This window comes from Oryzias latipes, chromosome 19 (assembly GCF_002234675.1).
Source record: "Oryzias latipes chromosome 19, ASM223467v1".
NCBI lineage: Eukaryota > Metazoa > Chordata > Actinopteri > Beloniformes > Adrianichthyidae > Oryzias > Oryzias latipes.
The window spans coordinates 5,466,549-5,485,120 of record NC_019877.2 but is presented as its reverse complement, the minus strand read 5'-3'; the positions used below and the strand labels follow the sequence as shown (position 1 = coordinate 5,485,120).

Below are 18,572 nucleotides of genomic sequence, written 5' to 3'. Positions count from 1 at the left end.
TGAATAAACTGAATAGCCAAGACCGTATTTAAAAAGAAATAAAAACTTAGACTTTGAGCAAATCTATAGTTTCAAACTTGGAATTTTTATATTTAATATTTTCAAACAATAGTTTTTATATATATTTATTATAGAATTATATTATTATTATGACAGAACACCAAGTTTTGTCTTTTTAAAGGTATTAAAGGTAATGTTATTTAAACATTTCTAAAAATTCTCTACATGTAACAAATCAGTAACTTACCTTTAAACAAAAAAAGGTTTCTGCAACTTTGATAAAATCAACAGACGCAACCTAGAAACCATCCTGATAAATCATTTTCTTTATACACAAAATACCCACTAGCACCTAAAAGGAAAGAAATCTATTTAAAAAATCAAAAATTTACCTTGGAGGTTTTTTTAAATCAAATATTTTAATTTCAATCCAAACCTTTTTTCTGTTCACCTGAAACCAAAACATTAGAACTTGTCTTTTAAAGTTGCACACATAATATTAAAAACTTTGTCACTCCTTTTAATATTTCTTCTTTTTCTTAACCTGATCTTTTTCTTTATGGAAAACCTGAACCCAGAGGTTTCTGATGTCAATCTTATGTTATGCAAACACTTTATGTAAATGGGAAAAAAAAGCCTTTTTAGTATATTTTTCTGAATATTCTAAGTGTCTTAAGTGTATTTCAAACTCAAGAAAACTACTGTACTGTATTTGATCAAATCTATTATTTTACGTTGGTGCCTTGTGCTTACCCATTTTTTTTATAGTATATATATATTTGTGTATGCGCATTTTAAATGTTTGCTCACCCCAACTTGGTTTCCATATAAAAGTAAGTGTTGCAGTTCACCTAATGACCACTGGAGGTTGGTATCAAAACCAAAGCCTCTCACACTGACTCATGTTTAAACAAAATCCTAATCAAAGTTCATATATAAAAAATCTGTTTTCTATATGTATTTTTTAAATTTATGCCAGCCCTGTGAATGTGCTTTTTAAAATCACCGTCAGAAAATAAAGTACAAGTCTTTTAACACAAGAGTTGTTTTATATTGAACCCAAACACACCGAACATTTACAAGCTGACTGGTTAGAAGATGGGACTTGAAAAAAACTTTCAGAATAGTGAACATCTCAACACAGAAGGAGAACTGAGGCTGAACATGCTCTTTTTTTTAATTTACTCCTCTCATCCTTCTGCTTGAAGACTTAACAGCAGCTGAACCATCTTCTCCAGTCTGTCCATCTGTGGAGGACAAGTAAAAAGGAAATATTAAAAAATAAATAAAAGTCTTTGAGACTTTCTGATCCAAATCACAGCTCTGACCTGCTTCTTCAGGCTCTGACAGCAGCAGCCGGGGCCTTGAAGATCTAGAGTTCAAACACAGTAAGTACTAAAACGCATCGACACAGCAAAGCCATGAAGTTTTCAGAACAGATCTGAGCTGTTTTAGCGCAGGGGTGTCTAACTTAAATTCACAGTGGGCCAAAATTAAGCCGTGAAGTGAAGTGAAGTCACAGGCCACTCAATATTTATTGAGAAATTTACTGCAACTGATATGTAATGTTTAACCTTTTCATATACAGTGATGAAAGTCAGGCATGGAAAAAATCCCTGAACTTTTCTTTGAGCGATATGGCGGGCACAGAGCGAAATTTTGGAAAAATACGTGGTCTTAGATGCATTCTGGCAACTAGTTATTCACTTCTTTATCAAGAAACTAAGACTAATTGGAGCATCATGATTTGTCATTCAAACCCCTAGTTTGACTCTCCATTAAGGACTTGCTGGTCCCAAAAAAGAATTTGGAAAATTGCTCAAAGTAACACAATCCTACAATCTACGCTTTTCCTTAAAGCTGGAAAACATACAATTGCTAAAATATAGTAACATCAAAGCCCCAAATGGCAAAAAGAACACCAGTAACTATGATATTCTATGAAAATACCTCAGTTATTTATACATTATTTCTGCTTTAGAAATGACTGATGTACAACATCCACTTGCACTGTTTTCTCAAACTATAATTACATCAAAATATGGGATCTGCTTTAAACTATAATTCTATAACATAATACATCAATTCTTTAACACCAATACTAAGTAATCTGGGAAATATCAAAACAAACATACAAACTAAACTAAACATTGTAAACATTATTTTTTAAGGGAGTGCGGGTCCAAACCATCAAATACTTATAATTAATGTTAACTATACTGAACTAAATCATGGTAATTAGGAAATACTAATAAATTAGATAAAGAAACGTATTCAAAATAAAAACTGAAACTCAAAACTAAAATTGAAATTATTTCAAAATGTGGTTTTGAGATTATTTTACACAAAAAAGTATTTGACCTACACTACCTTAAAAATCTTTTTTTTCCAGCCAAGACCACTTCAATTTGTTTTTTATCGTCTTCTCACAACTGAGGTCGTGACCACGCTCAATAATGACGATGCCCGCCATTATTTTAACATAAATTTGATCGCAAACTCTTCAGATGTGTTTGTGAAAGTTTAGCGTGGGTCCGCCAGTTTTGGTCTCTAGGGAAGCAAGTCACGCTGACCACGTGGGGCTGACAGAGCCAATCAGACCCGTCGACGCATCCGAAAGCAACTAAAACGTCCCGTCATTGGTCAATTAGGCCGGGAAGACGAGAGATGGCCACGACCATAGAGGAAGCGATCTGCGGAGAAATATAGAAAATAAAGCTAAAATTAGCTGATTTCAGACCATTTTTTAATCCGGAAAGCGATTTGTCCGTAGAGATCAGGTCTTTATTTCCCGGAAAGTACGTTCGGTTTGCTCAAAAACCCGGATTTCCGGGAATTCCCGGAAGACTTTCATCACTGTATATAGTGTCTCCTATGTTATCTTCTTTCAGCCACGGTAGCTCAGCACACAAGACAAACAGGTCTGTCTTTCATATTCGTGAACAGATAATCTATCTCTCTGAAAGCTCCTGTTGTCCATCTTTTGTTTGGCCATTTTTGTGGATGGTGAAATTAAATTTGCCCGATGTGACTGGAGCACGGCTGTCAGTGACTGTCAACAGAAAAAAGGAGTGCTTGCTGGTTTTGACTACGCCCCAAGAAACTAGCAAAGCATTGTGGGATTTGTAGTATTAGTGGTACAGTATACATCCCGGGCCAGCTCTAATGCACATTTGATATGATCTCGGGTTTGAGTTTGACATGTGTTTTATCGCATACAAACCGTTAGCACTGGATGCATTTTCATAACTTCCTCTGCTCCACTGGATCTTCCGATTAAAAAACTTTCATTTTGAGTCAAAACTCTTAATTTTTCAAACTGATCTTTTGACCTCAATTAAAATTCCTATAACTAGTTTTGTTGAGGTGGAATAAAGTAAAATAGATAATAAAGCCTTAAAAGGGGTCTGCACCCCCTTGTTATCTTTGGTTTAAGGTAAATAAGTTTATTTTAAAAATTAAATAAATAAATTAGCTCACCAATAAATCGTCACTCTGACTACAGTACCCATAATGCTCCAACAACCCATCAAGCTGTTCGGCTTCAAAAGTTTAACAGTTAAAAAAGGCACCATTTACTACAGAAAATCAATGTGAGGTCAGTAAGCACAGTGAGGATTTATACCTAAGGTGCATTGGATTATTAGGGACATTTTTTGTTTTGGAACAAATTCAAAGATTTTAAAGAAAACAGTACGGGTCACTTAATTAGCTCTGCTTTCATTTTAGTTTGTTAGATATGTGAATTTCTGGCTGAGATCCGCCACAAAAGGTTTTGCTGCTGAAATTACATAACCTACTACTGCTTTTGATGTATTGAGATGATCCTGTGTGACAGTGTCTTTTATTTTGAAAGGAAGTCATATGAGCATTTGTCAAAAGTTAGACCATAAAAAATTTAGAACAAAAGGCAATTTTCTCTTTAAGTTTATGTTTCATTTCAAATGTTCCCTCTCTGTATCACAGATCAGCTTTCGCGGTCTCGCTGCTTTGATGGACTAGTGTTCTGCGTTGTGACTGGTTGTTGATCTTGTCAGTCTCTTCCGTACAGAGACGCTGCACATGAACCTCGACAGACTTACATGAATCTTCATCACGAGCAGGTCTTTGTTTTCATTCTATGAAACTGGAGTTCTTTTTCTATAAAGGGTTGAATTTACGAGTTTAAACGAGAGAGAAAGGTGTGAGAATGTTTGTGTCCGTCTGACAAAAGTGTGTTGTGAGGAGTTTAATAGTCTTAAAACATCGATAATCCTACTTGGGGGAGTTCACCTATCGCAGGTTATTGTTGGAACGTATTCTCAGAGATAAATGAGGGAACAAAAAAAACAATAGTTCATTTATATCAATTATAATAGTAACAATAACCTAAATATAAATCAGTGTCTTATTTTTCTAAAGATTGAATTAAGACTTTGTGGCTTCTACTGGGTTTTAGTCTGTGAGAAATCGACCTGAATGGTTCCTACGGCGTTGTAAGTTGCAGACCCCTGACGTATACCAACCATGGACAGATGTAGCCTGATCCATTTCCTTCTGCTCCTGGGGCGTCGACTCCTGGGTGTTGGTTACTGCATCAGCAGGCTCAGCTGCATCTTCTGGCTCGTCTGGGGATGCAGTTGTCGACCCGAGCTTGATGCAGCTCGGTTCTGTTGCATCGCTGCCAGGCGTCTGAGAGGCGTCTGGAAGAGGGCTGCCCTTACGGTGGACATGCAGCATCTCCTGGATCACGGCGGCAAGGTTCCTCCCACCCCTCTCAGGGGGCAATGCCAGGGAGAGCACGTTAGCAGAGCCGTCGAAGGACTGCACGGTTGCCATGACGTTCAATAGCTCGGACCGAAACACCTGCTGCACTTGAGGTGGCCATTCCACTGGAAAATGCTCATTTCCTAGCAATCAAACCATCAAAACAGGCATTTAAAGCTTGAAGGAGCAAAATGTGCAGCTTGGAACACTTGACATTGCCTTACCAGCGAGTGTGCAGCGAATGATCTTAAAAGGAAGCTGCAACAGACGCGTGGGAATCGGCAAGATTTGGGAAACGGGGACTTTCTCAGAGTTACCGTAGTCGGCATAGACAACACTCATCTCAGCTTCACCAACTTCCAAAATGATGGCACGGTACCAAATCTTGTCCACTGGAGAGAAGATAAAGACAACAGTGTTGTTTTTTTAGTGAAATAACCAACAAAGACAACACGCATAAATAAAATGCAAACTAATCTTTCAGCGGCTGAAGCATCAGTGCAGAAATCTCCATTAAAGCGACCCTGTAGTTAGGCAGGCTGTGGAATGCAAGCAGGACTAGAATCTCCTACTTGAATACTGTGTTTGGAGAAGCTCCTCCGCTCTGCTACACAGTGTAATTATGCACATTCACAGACATGAAATAACCAGGTATGGTGTGCAAAGCAAAGGACTGCAGGTGGGGTCTCATACATTTCCAGATCAATTAAAACATAAAAAGAAAAGCTAGTCACTCACTATATTTGTTGGTAAAGGCAGAGGGATCAGCTGGTTTGCTCTCTAATGATGTTTAAAAGTCCCACTTCCATTATCTTTTAATCCATTTTCATAGCGTTCCTAGTTGTCTTTTGGTTAGGATTATGCCATTTTTAGCCAATTTAAAAAAAAAAAACCTGTTTTCTGCAGTTTCCGTAAAGCTGCCAGTGTTCATTAGAATCGTGGGAACGGAACAACCCCACCCACACTTCCCATCACCCATGCTTTAACGCTCTCCCGCTACCTCACAGTCCCAACCTGACATTGCTAGTGCAGCAAAAACAGTGAACAATACCGGAGCTATCCAGCCGTAGAGTTCTGAGCCAGATGCCAGCTCAGACGAGAAAAACAAAGACGTCTACAAGCGGATGCATCAGAATGGAGCAGAGTACGGAGCTTGTGGCACGACAATTGTAGTTTCTACTAGGGATGCCCCGATGCCCGATCACGGGACTGATAAGTTAAACAAACCGGATGTTGTAGCCCGGTCAAGGATTGATCGATTCATCTGTTCCCATTATGATCAGCGCTTTATATTTCAGCCTTATTATTCCAGATAAATGCACTACTAGAGGTCGGCATAATATGAACGGATCACCACAATAAATTGGTGGTGTGAGAAGTGTCCATCCATGGCAGTGACCCCCATCTTGCCTCTGGTGGCAAGTTGGCCCCAGGGTTTGGCAGCATCAGTGTGTGAATGGGACTGACTGTACGGGGCTTTGGGCCTTCAAAGACGGTAGAAAAGCTATACAAGGATACGCCATTTACCATAAAAAGCTGTTGAGTGATAAATTACCGGGATTTCTCAAAAATCCAGTTTTGAAGCAGCTGATTCCTCTCCAAAAATCAGAACATTTTATGTCGGTTTTTTTTGGCAGCTTAAATTTTGTTTGGAGGTTTGTGGCCTCAGACAGGAAACTTATAAAATGATTGTTTTTTTGTACTCTCGTGATTGAACCATTACTTTAATATTGATCAGTGTTCCTGACCCATGCAGACTACAGAGTAACTTCTCCTCTTTGTGTCCACTTACCAGAGAACTGCGCACAGCAGGCAGCTCCAGGAACAGGTCTGGTGTCCACAGATGACGAGCTCTGATAGTTGCTGCAGTGAAGAGCCAGCTCCAACATCACCTCCTGAAGCTTCTGTTGATCCACGTCTTCAAACACAAACACAGAATTAGGAAGAACAATCTGGGACTTTCATTTTTTATTTAGAAAATATCTGAAAGAGCTCCTTCTCACTTTGGATGGGATGAAGCAGGTAGAACAGGGTGGGATTGATGACCGCTGCAACGCAGGGCTGAAAGGTCTCATTCAGAGGCAATTCTGCCGTCTTCCAAGCCGATGAGAAAGTTGCAACTGAAAGTGGAATTTTTGTTAAAAAACATTAAGCTTCAAATTACCGCATAAGCATTTTGTTTTGAAGACTTAAAAACTGTAGATTACCCTCTGAAGGCTCCTCTTCACTTTTTCCATCCTCACAAACAGCTTGTGTGTCATTACTTGCTGGAGTCAATGCCTGGCTCTGATCTCCCCCTCTTAGATCCTCTTGTTTGGTCGTGGGGCTCCTCACTGGATCCTTGCTCAAGTTTCCAGAGGGTTTGGCAAACTGCTGGGAAACCAGGGCAGCTGCCACACTTTGCCCTCCGCTCTCCAGCTCCACGCCGTACCCCTGCTGGGAGACGGAGACGACCCGCGCCAAAAGCTGCGCACCGTCCACCAGGTTCTGAAACCAAAGCAGGGCTTCACTGCTCCACTCTGATCCTGCGGGCTTCACACCTGAATCCACACACAGATGAGAAGAAGCTGCTTTGATCAAACGCTTTCTTTCAAAAAAGCTTTTTAACCTTGATTTGGAAAAGACTTGTACTGTGCCATGGCACTTATGGACAAAAATCTGATTATTCTAATGAGAAACTACAGGTCGTTTACCTGCAAGCCAGCAGCGAACGGCTTGAAAAGGAAGTTTCAGGAGTTTGGGTGTAATCGAACGGAGGCAGCCTTTGCCTACAATCATGTTATGACCAAAGTCCACAAAGTTCACTTTCACCACATCTCCCAACAGTTCCTTCACCATGGCTCGGTACCATTTCCCGTCACCTGTGAAGAACACAGAACTCAATGGGCAACCCATTACAGTGTTCCCTCGTTTATCGCAGGAGTTACCTGCTAAAAATACTCCTCAGAAGACAAGGTAGGATTACAGATGGTTTTAACCCCCAACTACACACTTCATACACCTTTCTCAGACAGACATCAGCATTTTCACTGCTTTCTCTCTTGTTTAAATAAGCTTGTCAAAAAATGAGTCCAGTTTTATAAAATGTAAAAAAAAAAATCTGCCCACTATTGAAAATGTATTTTAGTTAGGCAAACTGAACACATTCTGTACAGAAGACACGACACGGAGGAGACTGATTGGTGAGGTCTGCAGCCAATCAGGATACAGAGCACTGTTAAAAAAATGATTACACTGAAAAATGCACAAAGCCACAAAAGATGAACTGCAATATAGTGACGGAACACTGTATCCCAACAATTATGGAGGAAGAAAAGGATATTTTGTTCAATCATTACCCAGGTGTCTGTAGATTATTTTTAAATGAGCTTAAAGTCCCTCCCTGATCTTTTTTTCTCTTTTCAAAGCGTTCCCAGTGATCTTTTAATCAAGATTATGTTGTTTTTAGCCAAAAATAAAAAATAAAACTCACTTTCTAGGACGTAGTTTTTGCAGACGGGCTGTCATGAGAATTTCACCTCCGAGTCGTGGGTGGGACAACAAAAATGGCGAGCAATAATGGAGCTACCCAGTCGTGCAGGTTTGAGGTCAAACAGGAAAAACGAATACTTATAAGGATCTAGCCGCTTGTGGCCCGTCCATCATATTTTATGCGTCACAAATACAAAAAGCATTTTTTGTGTGCTCCTGATTCACAACTGTTGAAGACACTCAATTTGAATTTTAAGTTTCAATTCCTTAATATATGGTCCACTTTATGGTAAAAATACTAAAATCACAATTTATCAGAATGAGTCGTTTTGGTGTTAAAATCTACATTTATGACCCATAACTTATAGATTTAAAACTGACGGCATTTATCATCTCCGCCATGGATAGGCTCACCTGAAAATTTGACGCAGCAGGGCTCTCCAACCTTCGGCACGAAGTATGTGGAGTCAGACTGACAATGCTGCTTCAACTGAACCCCAAGCTCCATCAACACCTGATGATCTAACAGAGAATTGTTCTCATTACAGACCTGACAATTGGTTAAAAAAACTCCAGCTTTAACGGGTCATTTTGCAATTATAGGGTCACCAAAATACCAGTGGTAGGGCCGACACAGCAGTAGAACTCTGCAGGGCTCGTCACAGCACTAGTGGACAGCACCACTGTCTGGCCATCACTGGGAAGCTCAACACAAGACCAAACCAGAGGTTCACACACAGGAGGAGATGCTGTGGATTTAGAAAACAGCATCTTTAGGATAAAGATAAAGAAAATCAGACTATATATATTATATGTCCTGCAAAAGCTTGACCTGAAAAAGAAAAACCTGATGGACAATTCTACAAAAATAAATGTAAAAGCCAAATAGGGCAAGGAAATCTTGACATCAGCTTTAATTTTTTAATTTTAAGAGTTTTCTTTAGTTTTTAAGAGTCTAAATAGTTTTGGTCTTTCTAGATTTAAAATTGCTCTTTGACTCGAGTGATGACTGATCCAAAAGTTGGAACAAAGTCATATTAGAGCTTTGTTTTATTACTCGGCTGTGAAACAACCTCCTTGAGAACTTGAGAGCTTTTTGCTTTTTAAAGCTAAACTGGGACCCATCTCTTTGCCTTGGCTAAAATCTACCACTTTTGGTATTTTTTATTGATTTCCTGGTACAGTTTTTTACATTTGGATTTTAAATTGTTCTATTACGTAATGCTTTTTGTATTACATTCATTTTATGGAACTAGGTTCAATAATTCATTGCAGATCATCTTTTGAGCAAATTTAAATGGCCTAGATCATACAAAGTCAACTTTCTGAGCTTTTAGGTGTAATATAATGTTAATTGATCACAAAACCCCAACCGCAGTGTTTTGATCAATTCACATATCTGAGCCTTCCTCTAAAGCCCTGCTTTCCGAGCCGCAGTCCCTTCATGATAAAGATCCATTCCAATCATCTTTTGAGTTATTTTAGAATCCAGGTTTTAACATACAGAGCTCTCAACAACCAAGCACCGGTCTCTAGAAATGACCTAGTTCCACTCCCAGAAGGTACCTGAGGTCATGGGACCCGGGTTTGCTTGCTGTTAAGAGCCCCCGGTTAAAAACTAAAGGTGACAGAGTCTTTGCAGCAGTGGCTCCATCCCTCCGGAACTTCCTTCATCTAAGCCTCAGATCTGCAGACTCAATGTTTTCTTTTGAAAAGCAGCTAAAAACACATTTTTAAAATAGCTTTTTCCTAATTCTGTTTTGTGACTTTTACTTTGAAGCACTTTTTTATCCTGAAAGGTCTTATATAAATAAAGATTCTATTTTAAAATCATTCCCATTATGCCATTAGTTTTCTAGAACGCAGTCTCTTCAGAGTTATTAGAAATTCCCCTCTGAACATGTGGATGCATCAGAATGGAGCAGAGCTGGGAGTTTGTGGCCCGCCCAGCACATTTACTACATTCCTTTTTAAACAATACTTTGACTGCCCGATTCTTAATAACGTGAATAAAGATATCGTCAGGAGTACAATTTTAAGCTCAATTTTCTTAATATATGTCCTCTATCGTCGGATTCATTTGTTTGATGCTCACATTTTTTAGCCTGCATTTTTGTCTTTTGGTTTTATTTGAGTGACATTATTATTTTTTGACACTACCAACTTTATTATTATTCTTTAACACTACCAACGGTGTCAATTGATTTTAAACCCTATATTATTATTATTTGACCTCCAATGTGGGGTTTTTTTACATGCACATTTATCTGACAGAGTTTTTCATGATCTACTGGTGTAAAGTGGAATTCTACATCTCCTATAAAAAAAAAAATTTAAAAAATTAATTCACTGACCTACAAACCTCAAATGAAACCTATAAGAATAGATCAGACTGAACTATAAAGCTGTCCAACAGTAAGCAGGAACTTCATACACATCCCACCGGGTGGTTCTGCAGAAGCAGTGGTCTCTTCGGTTTGTTGAAGAGTGTTTGAGTCAGCAGGAGCCGCGTAGTTTGCAGAAATCAGCAGCTCAGCCACGTTGATTTCAGAGTAACCTTCTCCTTCGATAATCGCCACTAGCGCCTTTCCCTTGTGGGCACTCTGGATCTCTACGTTCACCGTTTTGTTTGCTATCATTCGCAGCATGGTTGAAATGCATTCCTCTGACCAGCTGTCCTCAACAGGCTGGACTCCTAGCAAAGACAAACAGAATTTTTTTTAGTAGAAATAGGATTTTATAAATTATTTTATTTAAAGAGGGAGGGTCTTTGAGTTTCTGGAAACAACAAAAATAAATAGTGACTGGTTCTCCAAAAAAAATTACCTGCAAGGATACAGGAGATTGCCTGCTTTGGAAGAGCCAGTAGAGCAGGGCTGATGGGTCTCAGGTGGTTCAAGTCCACCTCCTCAGAATTACCAAAGTCAATGTATCCAACACAGACGCTCTTCTCTGTGGAATAAGCCAGAACTTGTGCTCTGTACCATTGCTTGTCCTCTGCAGAAACAGTGGGGGGAAAAAAACAATATTATTTAGTAATTTAACTGTTTAAAAATCTCAGCTTTTTGGTTTGCCACTCGTTTAGTTGTTTAATACTTTTTCTCAGACTACACTACGGGTACTAACAATGCAAAACAGACGTTTTCGCCCACAGAGTTGTACCTGAGAACTGAGCGCAACAAACGGTGCCTGGAGCTGGTCTGAAATCCTGTTGGGTTTCAACCCCGGAGCAGTGCTCCCTCAGCTTCAGCTGCAGATCCTGGATCACTCCTGCAGAAAGGAATTTCTGACTGATTCAGGTATGAAAAACCAGGTAACTTCTAGGGCGGTTTCTGCAGAGCGGCAGGAGTTCATAAGATATTCGGCTCCGAGTTGTGGGCGGAACCTTTGCCAAAGAGCAAACCCGCCCTCATTTCCCATCATCCATCTGTTCACACGCTCTCCCACTAGCTTAGAACCTCTTACACCCCCAAACTAACATTACCAGTGCAACAAAAAATGGTGGTCAATATGAAAGCTGTCCTTCAAAACACTCTTGATCCACACCCAGTTCAGACGAGGAAAACAAAGATGGATCTATTTGCAGACCCGGGAGCTTGAGGCCTGCCTAGCATATTATATACTTAAATTATTTTTTTAGGGCTGCACGATATGAGGAAAACTCTATACGATCAATAATGTGATGACGATATAACTTGCGATATATGAACAAATAGCAAAAACTACCAAAAACAATTTTCATTTCACTGCAGTTTAATTTAAATAAGATTCAACATACGTTAAATTATTCTCCAAATGCAACTAGTCTGCATGGGAGGTGAGCATTTAACATAAAAGGGCTTCATCTGATTGGGTCAAATGCATAAATGGATTTATTTGATTCGCTAAATACTTCTAGCTGCCATAAGATCGTTTTAGCACATTTATAGTAACCATTTATTGCAATTTTTGCCATCTTTTGTGATATGCATATTGCACAGCTTGATATCGGGACGATAAATTTGCGATTCACAGCCGAATATATTTTTTAATCTGAATTCTTTTGTCTGCTTCTGATTCACAACAACTTCAAAAAGAAATACTCAAAAATGTGATATTAAGCTTAATTTTCTTTCTTATATGTCCTCATCAGAAAAATACCACAAGAATATGTTAAAGCGGCCCGTTAAATATGTATCACAAATATCACATTTTCCTTACCAGCATTTTCCACCTTTTGCACAATAAAGTCGGTGGGTGACTGGAAATGACTGACCACAACAGAGAAGCGGTCTCCAATGGTCAGTGTGAGTGGCTCAGGGGGTTGAGCCCATTCATTGATGTCTTTCCCCTCACAGCAACGCTTGAAGTTTTCCATAGATGCTTCCAGTAGGGCACCTAAGAGGGAGATCAGGTATTGGAGCACTCAATTTTAGAGACAAAAACCACTCTAAGCTATTTTATTAATACGCGTTTGTTTTTCCTAGCTTGTCTTTCAGCTGTTCTCTCTGCATCCTTCATACTCGCATCACCCACCCTCATGTTTCCATCCACTTTGGTCTTCCTAAGCCTCTAACATGAGCTGTTCCCCTGTTGCAGTTGCACTCACCTCTATCCCACATTCTCTCTTGTTCTGGACTGATGACCCTAAGAACTTAAAAGTCCTTTGCTCCCTGTAACCTCACCGTTCCAGTAGAGTTCCTCTCATTTACACACCAATACTCTGTCTTGGTCCTGCTGACCTTCATTTTTCTTCCTTTCAGAACCAACCTCCTCCTCTTTAGATGTTCCTCCAACTGCTCCCTGCTCTCACTGCACATCACAACGTCATCTGCAAACATGTTCCACAGAGATTCCTATCTAACCGCATCTGTCAGTCTGTCCATCAATCACTACAGAAACAAGCTGATCCTTGTAGTAGACCCGCCTCCACATTAAACTCCTCTGTCACACCTAGAAAACATCTCACCATCGTCTTCCAACTCTTATACACATCTTGAATAACTCCAACATACTTCCCTGGTACTCCAGACTTCATCCTGACTGACTGTCCTGACTCTCTAGATCAGGGGTGCCCAAATCCAGGTCTTGAGGGCGGGTGTCCTACATGTGTTCCAACCAACCTCCCATTGAAGCTCCTTATTAGCTAAACACACCAGACAATCAACAGCAGATAAGGCAGGATTTCTGGAGAACCAGCAGGAGGCCGGGTCTCGAGGCCTGGATTTGGGCACCCCTGCTCTAGATGTACAAAGCACAATGTGGCTCCTTCTGAGCTTCTCTATTCTTCTCCAGATAACCAAATATTGCATCAGTGGGTTTTTTTTTAGTCGTTAAATCACTCCGTTGCTGAGAAATGCTCACTTCTGACAGTCTAGCTTCCTTTCCTCTTTCCAATAACTTCATTGTGACTCATCAGCTTTATTCCTCCATAGTTTCCTTGAGCCTGCACGTCTCCCTTCTTTAAAACCAGGAACCAGAACTATTGTTCTCCTTTCCTCAGACTCACTCTCCGGATTTCTTGTCAAACAATCCAGTCAAAACTACCTCCACCGCTCCTAAATACTTGCATACCTCCACAGGTATGTTGTCTGGAGCGTCTTTCCACTCTTCTTCACTTCATTCTTACTGATCTTTGCCTCTTTCTGCTTCCTCTTCTACTCTTTGCTCGCCAACATGTTTTAAAATGACTTCATGCAGAAAACGTTGCCTCTTTAATGGCTGCATTTTAAAACGTGGAGACTGGAGTTCAAGTAAATTTACTTCAAGATTAGATAATGGAGTTCAGCTCAAAAGACAAAATTCAATGGTTCTCCGTCACTTTTCTTTGTAACTGAACAATTTTATTGTAGCTTTTCTTTCTTTACTTTAGCTCTTCACATAGCTATTGTGTTAGCTTACTTGGGTCTTTCTTTGCTGGTGCAGAACCGACAGCTGCTGCTTCTGCAAAAGCATATCCTTGCTCAAGGAGGAACGTACTCAGTTGTTTTCCTGAGACAGATTTAGACTTTATGTTATGAGTCATCGACATGAACTCCCATACATATCAAAGGCCTAAACGTATTTGTTTCACCAACCTATGGAAAGCTGGATGTCCACTGTATGGACACGGCCATTCTTCAGTGTGTCCACCAGCTTGATGGTCAGAGTTTTGCCACCCAGCAGCTGTCTCACGGTCATACAGCACTCCGTCGACCAGCTGTCAACTATTGGCACAACACCAGCAATCTGACACTCCATAGCCTGTAAAAAGTTTAGAAAATTTGCCAAACAAATAAAGATGTCAATTTTACCAATCGTTACACCATTTTTTATTGACATTGCGATTCGACCCTGACATCAATCATTTGCTGGGAAAGCTTAAAGGCAAAAGATTTAGTCTTTTGTGGGTGTGTACTCACACAGGGGCAATATGGCTTAGTGGCAATATTCAGGGGTTTGATCCTTTCCACTGGGACATTTTCTGCATTTCCATAATCGATGTAAAGAACATGAGCTGTCTTTTGATCAGCAGCCAAAGTCTGAATGAGACCTCTGTACCAATTCTAGGCATCACACACGGAAACAAGGAGTGAGGCCACATTTTGACAAATAATACACAATGGATCCAGACATTCTGGTTTATAATGAGAGTCTGTTCTCACCAAATCAGAGGAGAACTGAACTGAGCAAACTTCCCCAACACACGGTACATAAGGTGTCCCCACAGTGGAGCTGGGTTTTTTTTGAAGCTCTGCTGTAATGCTCATTAGAGCTTCCATCACCTTAGGGTCTTCAGGAAGAAAGAAGAACCTTCCAGGGCTGTTGAACTCAACAACAGCACCCTAAAAGAGCAGATTAGATGACTAACACTGTAAATGGACAATTAACAACAAAAAATACATTTTTATCAAAAAATAAAACAGACACAAACTGGGAATGTTATACCTGGATTTCTGCTCCTTTAGTGTATTTAGTAGCATTCAAGTCCTTCAAATAGATTCTCTGAATGTTGAGCGAGTCCTGGGATATTATTAAGCAAAGAAATTATTAGATGTAAAGTGTTTTCATCTTTTAGACTGTTCCAGTTATAAACATGATATTTAAAAATGTACACAGTTAAAACCACACTTACCTCTCTCACATTATCTGAATCTGGACTTTCTTTCATGTTTTCTCTTCAAAATAAAATTTAAAAAAAAGACAATGTGTATTTTTTCATTTTACGCAGTGAAATATCATTCAAATTTTCATTGCAATTTAAAAAAAAGTGTAATTTATACAACCCTAAGTGCCGGTGTTACCCTGGACTTACCCTACAGTCTCTGGATCAAAAGACTTGCACATATGGCGGTGGGCCTTCCAGTCTTCTCTCTGACAATCCACGGAGCAATATGGGGTCTTCTTACAGCCTTTACATCGAAAAATCCCTAACAAACACCCATGAAATGAGCTGACAGCAATAGTGGACTCTTTTCCATACCACTAAAAGCCATGGGTGTCAGACTCCAGGCCTCGAGAGCAGGCTGTTTTTATTTCTTTGTCTTTTTCAGACAGCCAACCCTACCCGATTACCTGGATCAGGAGTGTTTTGCCCATAAGAAACGTTAACGCAAACTCATTTTGGTTCAGGGGCCACATTCAACCCGTCTGATCTTAAGTGGGCCGGACCAGTAACATAAAAGCAAAATAACCTATGCTCAGCTTGTTATCTGTAGCTTCGCTTTTTCCTTGTTGGAAAAAAGGCCTCAACCAACATAGTAGCCTAATCACTAATCTATTCATTCACAGACGCCAATGGATCTCAAATAAAATCTAAAAATTTTAAAAATATGAAACTCCCTGCCTAAAATGTGCAAATCAATTAAAAGTTCAACTAAATTAAACTTGCAAACATAGCAAGAATTTGGAGTTAAACACCCTTTCTCTCCTGAAACTTAACCCGGCCATCCATTTCAGAGTTCAAATCCTGTGCAGCAGCAACACTTTTCACTGTCATTCAAGTGTGCAAAACATAATGAGATGCAAGTAAAATTACGAGATTTAAAGTCGTAAATTTACAAGAAAACCCCCCCGAAGATTTCTAAGATTAAAGTGAAAGTAAGCATACAGAGCAGCAAGTGAACGCTGAGCAGCAGCAGAGCAGACCGGCTAAACTCTATTGAACAGGTGAGCTGAATGTTTATTGATAACGTTACTAATGTTTGGAAGCTCATTTGTTTTTTTTACGATTTATTAATGCTTTATTTATTGATTGGTGACTTACAGGATCTCTGCAGCCCATTCATGAAGACATCAGTATCCCTGCAACTGTTCACTACAATCCTTTCTTCCTCCGTGAAACCAAGATCTCAAAGTCTGTGTGATGCTTCCGTCTGAGGAGGAGCACCTTTCGGCATTTCTAATGCTCTAATGCTAACATCACAGATTGTTTTCATTCATCTTTGTTGTTTTATGTTGAAACGGGACATTTTTTCTGGAGGAGGGAGCATATTTAACTATTTACACATTGGTGATCTGCGCATGACAACTCCGTCAAAGGAATGGACTAAAAATGTGCTTTTATGTATTTATTTTAACCATCCTTATAATTTTTACTCTTTATGGGAGGGCCGGATTGAACCATCTGGATGGCCGGGTACGGCCTATGGGCCATCTGTTTGACACCCCTGTTACAACGGCAAGTAAGTTGGAAAAAATTTGGAACACTGACCCTCTAGTCCTGGAATTTGACATCTTTCTTATTTTTGTGCACATCAACAAAAGAGTCTCAAAGCAATTTCAAATGAGTTCAGTTTAGTTAGGTAACCCAAAACCAGCACAAAGCAGCTTTGTCTTTTAAGTGCCTATTCAAATTAATTTATAAAAGATATATTTACCTTACCAAAAATCTATGTTTATCAAAGAAAAAAATTACACTACATAAAAAAACAATAAAAATGCAAACAAAGAAATTGAAATTAGGATTGTGAAATTAATAGATATTATAACTGTAGACTTAAATTTCATGAATTCTGTGCCAAGTAGTTAAAAAGCAAGACTTATTATAATTTTAATATTCTTGGGGGAAAAACAAGCAAATAAACATGACAAAAGTACCCTTATTTGCAAACTGCTGTACAGAAAAAATATAATCGTTTTTTACCTTGTTGGCCACAGTAGTGGCAAAAGCGTGCAGTCGGTGCAGGCTGGACCAATCCAAAAGACTGAAAAGAGAAAAAAATAATAATTAGAAGACATTTCACTTTATCATAAACACACAAAGACAGTGAACTTACTGTACTGCCATCCATGTTGGCTGGTCCAGGAGAGCCTAAGAAAGACATTTCCAGATGTAGTTACGCATCTCCCCTCATTATTCTGAAGTTAATGTTAACCCTAACTTACTAAAATTAATCTAAATGAATAAATTGGTGGGGGGTCTTACCAAGTCCAGTGGACCCTGCTGCAGAGCCTGTATATGCGGCATCTGGCTGGCTAGGAACGGGAAACCTTGAAGGAGTCAAGGGCCTGGATGCGGGTTCTCTCAAAGGCCGATTGGGTCGAACCAAGTTCGGCATACGCAGCTCGTTCATTTCGGAAGTTGTGACTAAAACAAAAATTTAAATTCAGAGATAATTGCAATATTTTTTATCTTTAGTCTTAAGTTCCAGCAAAAACATCTATTTTAATGAAAAGCTAGCTAGCTAGCTCATTACCTTAATATTTCACGACATGCATGCTTATTCTTATACAGTCGTGCTCAGGTAATCTTATTTATTAATTATAATTATTATCTAATGTAATGTTGTATTGCTGTGTCGTTCCTACCTGCACGTGCCATTTCTGTTCAAGAATGTGAGGAAAATGGAAGCATAAATGTTATGTACAGGTGCCATGACACGTCATGTGGACACCAACAAGTAGAAGAAATTATCGACGGGAAAAGTATGTTAATGACAAACTATGCTATTTAAAAATTAGTATCATTTGTTATTTTTACTTTTAATCACTTTGTTGTATAGCTATTAAAAAAGTATTAGCTAATATTAAAACATTTATTTTAATAACAAGCTTAGCTAGCTAGCTCATTCGGTTTGCTACCTACATATAAAACAGCAAATATTTCACGACGAATAGACCAATTCTTATGGCGTCGTGTTCAGTGTAATCCTAATTTTTAAAAAATAATAATACAGTATTATTTAATGTAATGTTGTATTGCTGTGTCGTTCCCACCTGCACGTGCTGCTCTGTTAGGCAAAATGGAGGAACAAATGCGCAGGTGTGAAATGAGTCACGCGGACACCAAAAAAAAGGAGTAGAAGAAGAAATTAACGGAAAAAGCATGTTTACGACATACTTTTAAAAATTATTATCATTTGTTAATTTAATTTTATTCACTTTGTTTTATAACT

The 18,572-nt window shown here is 39.1% G+C and overlaps 1 protein-coding gene across 1 annotated transcript; it reads right to left on the bottom strand.

Annotated features, from left to right (window-relative positions):
* Positions 1 to 1,029: 1,029 nt before the first annotated feature.
* On the bottom strand, positions 1,030 to 18,420 carry tdrd1 (tudor domain containing 1; the record flags this gene model as incomplete). Its single annotated transcript, NM_001122929.2, is given in 25 exon segments — positions 1,030 to 1,247; positions 1,329 to 1,372; positions 4,506 to 4,889; positions 4,971 to 5,138; positions 6,539 to 6,664; positions 6,750 to 6,866; positions 6,954 to 7,286; positions 7,440 to 7,607; positions 8,632 to 8,739; positions 8,835 to 8,966; positions 10,661 to 10,912; positions 11,044 to 11,214; positions 11,380 to 11,487; positions 12,418 to 12,594; positions 14,098 to 14,187; positions 14,274 to 14,439; positions 14,598 to 14,741; positions 14,841 to 15,020; positions 15,124 to 15,198; positions 15,311 to 15,353; positions 15,491 to 15,605; positions 17,321 to 17,381; positions 17,454 to 17,488; positions 17,603 to 17,764; positions 18,394 to 18,420. Coding segments are annotated over 24 exon segments (3,402 nt in total). The 5' UTR covers positions 17,751 to 17,764; positions 18,394 to 18,420.
* Between the last annotated feature and the right edge of the window lie 152 nt (positions 18,421 to 18,572).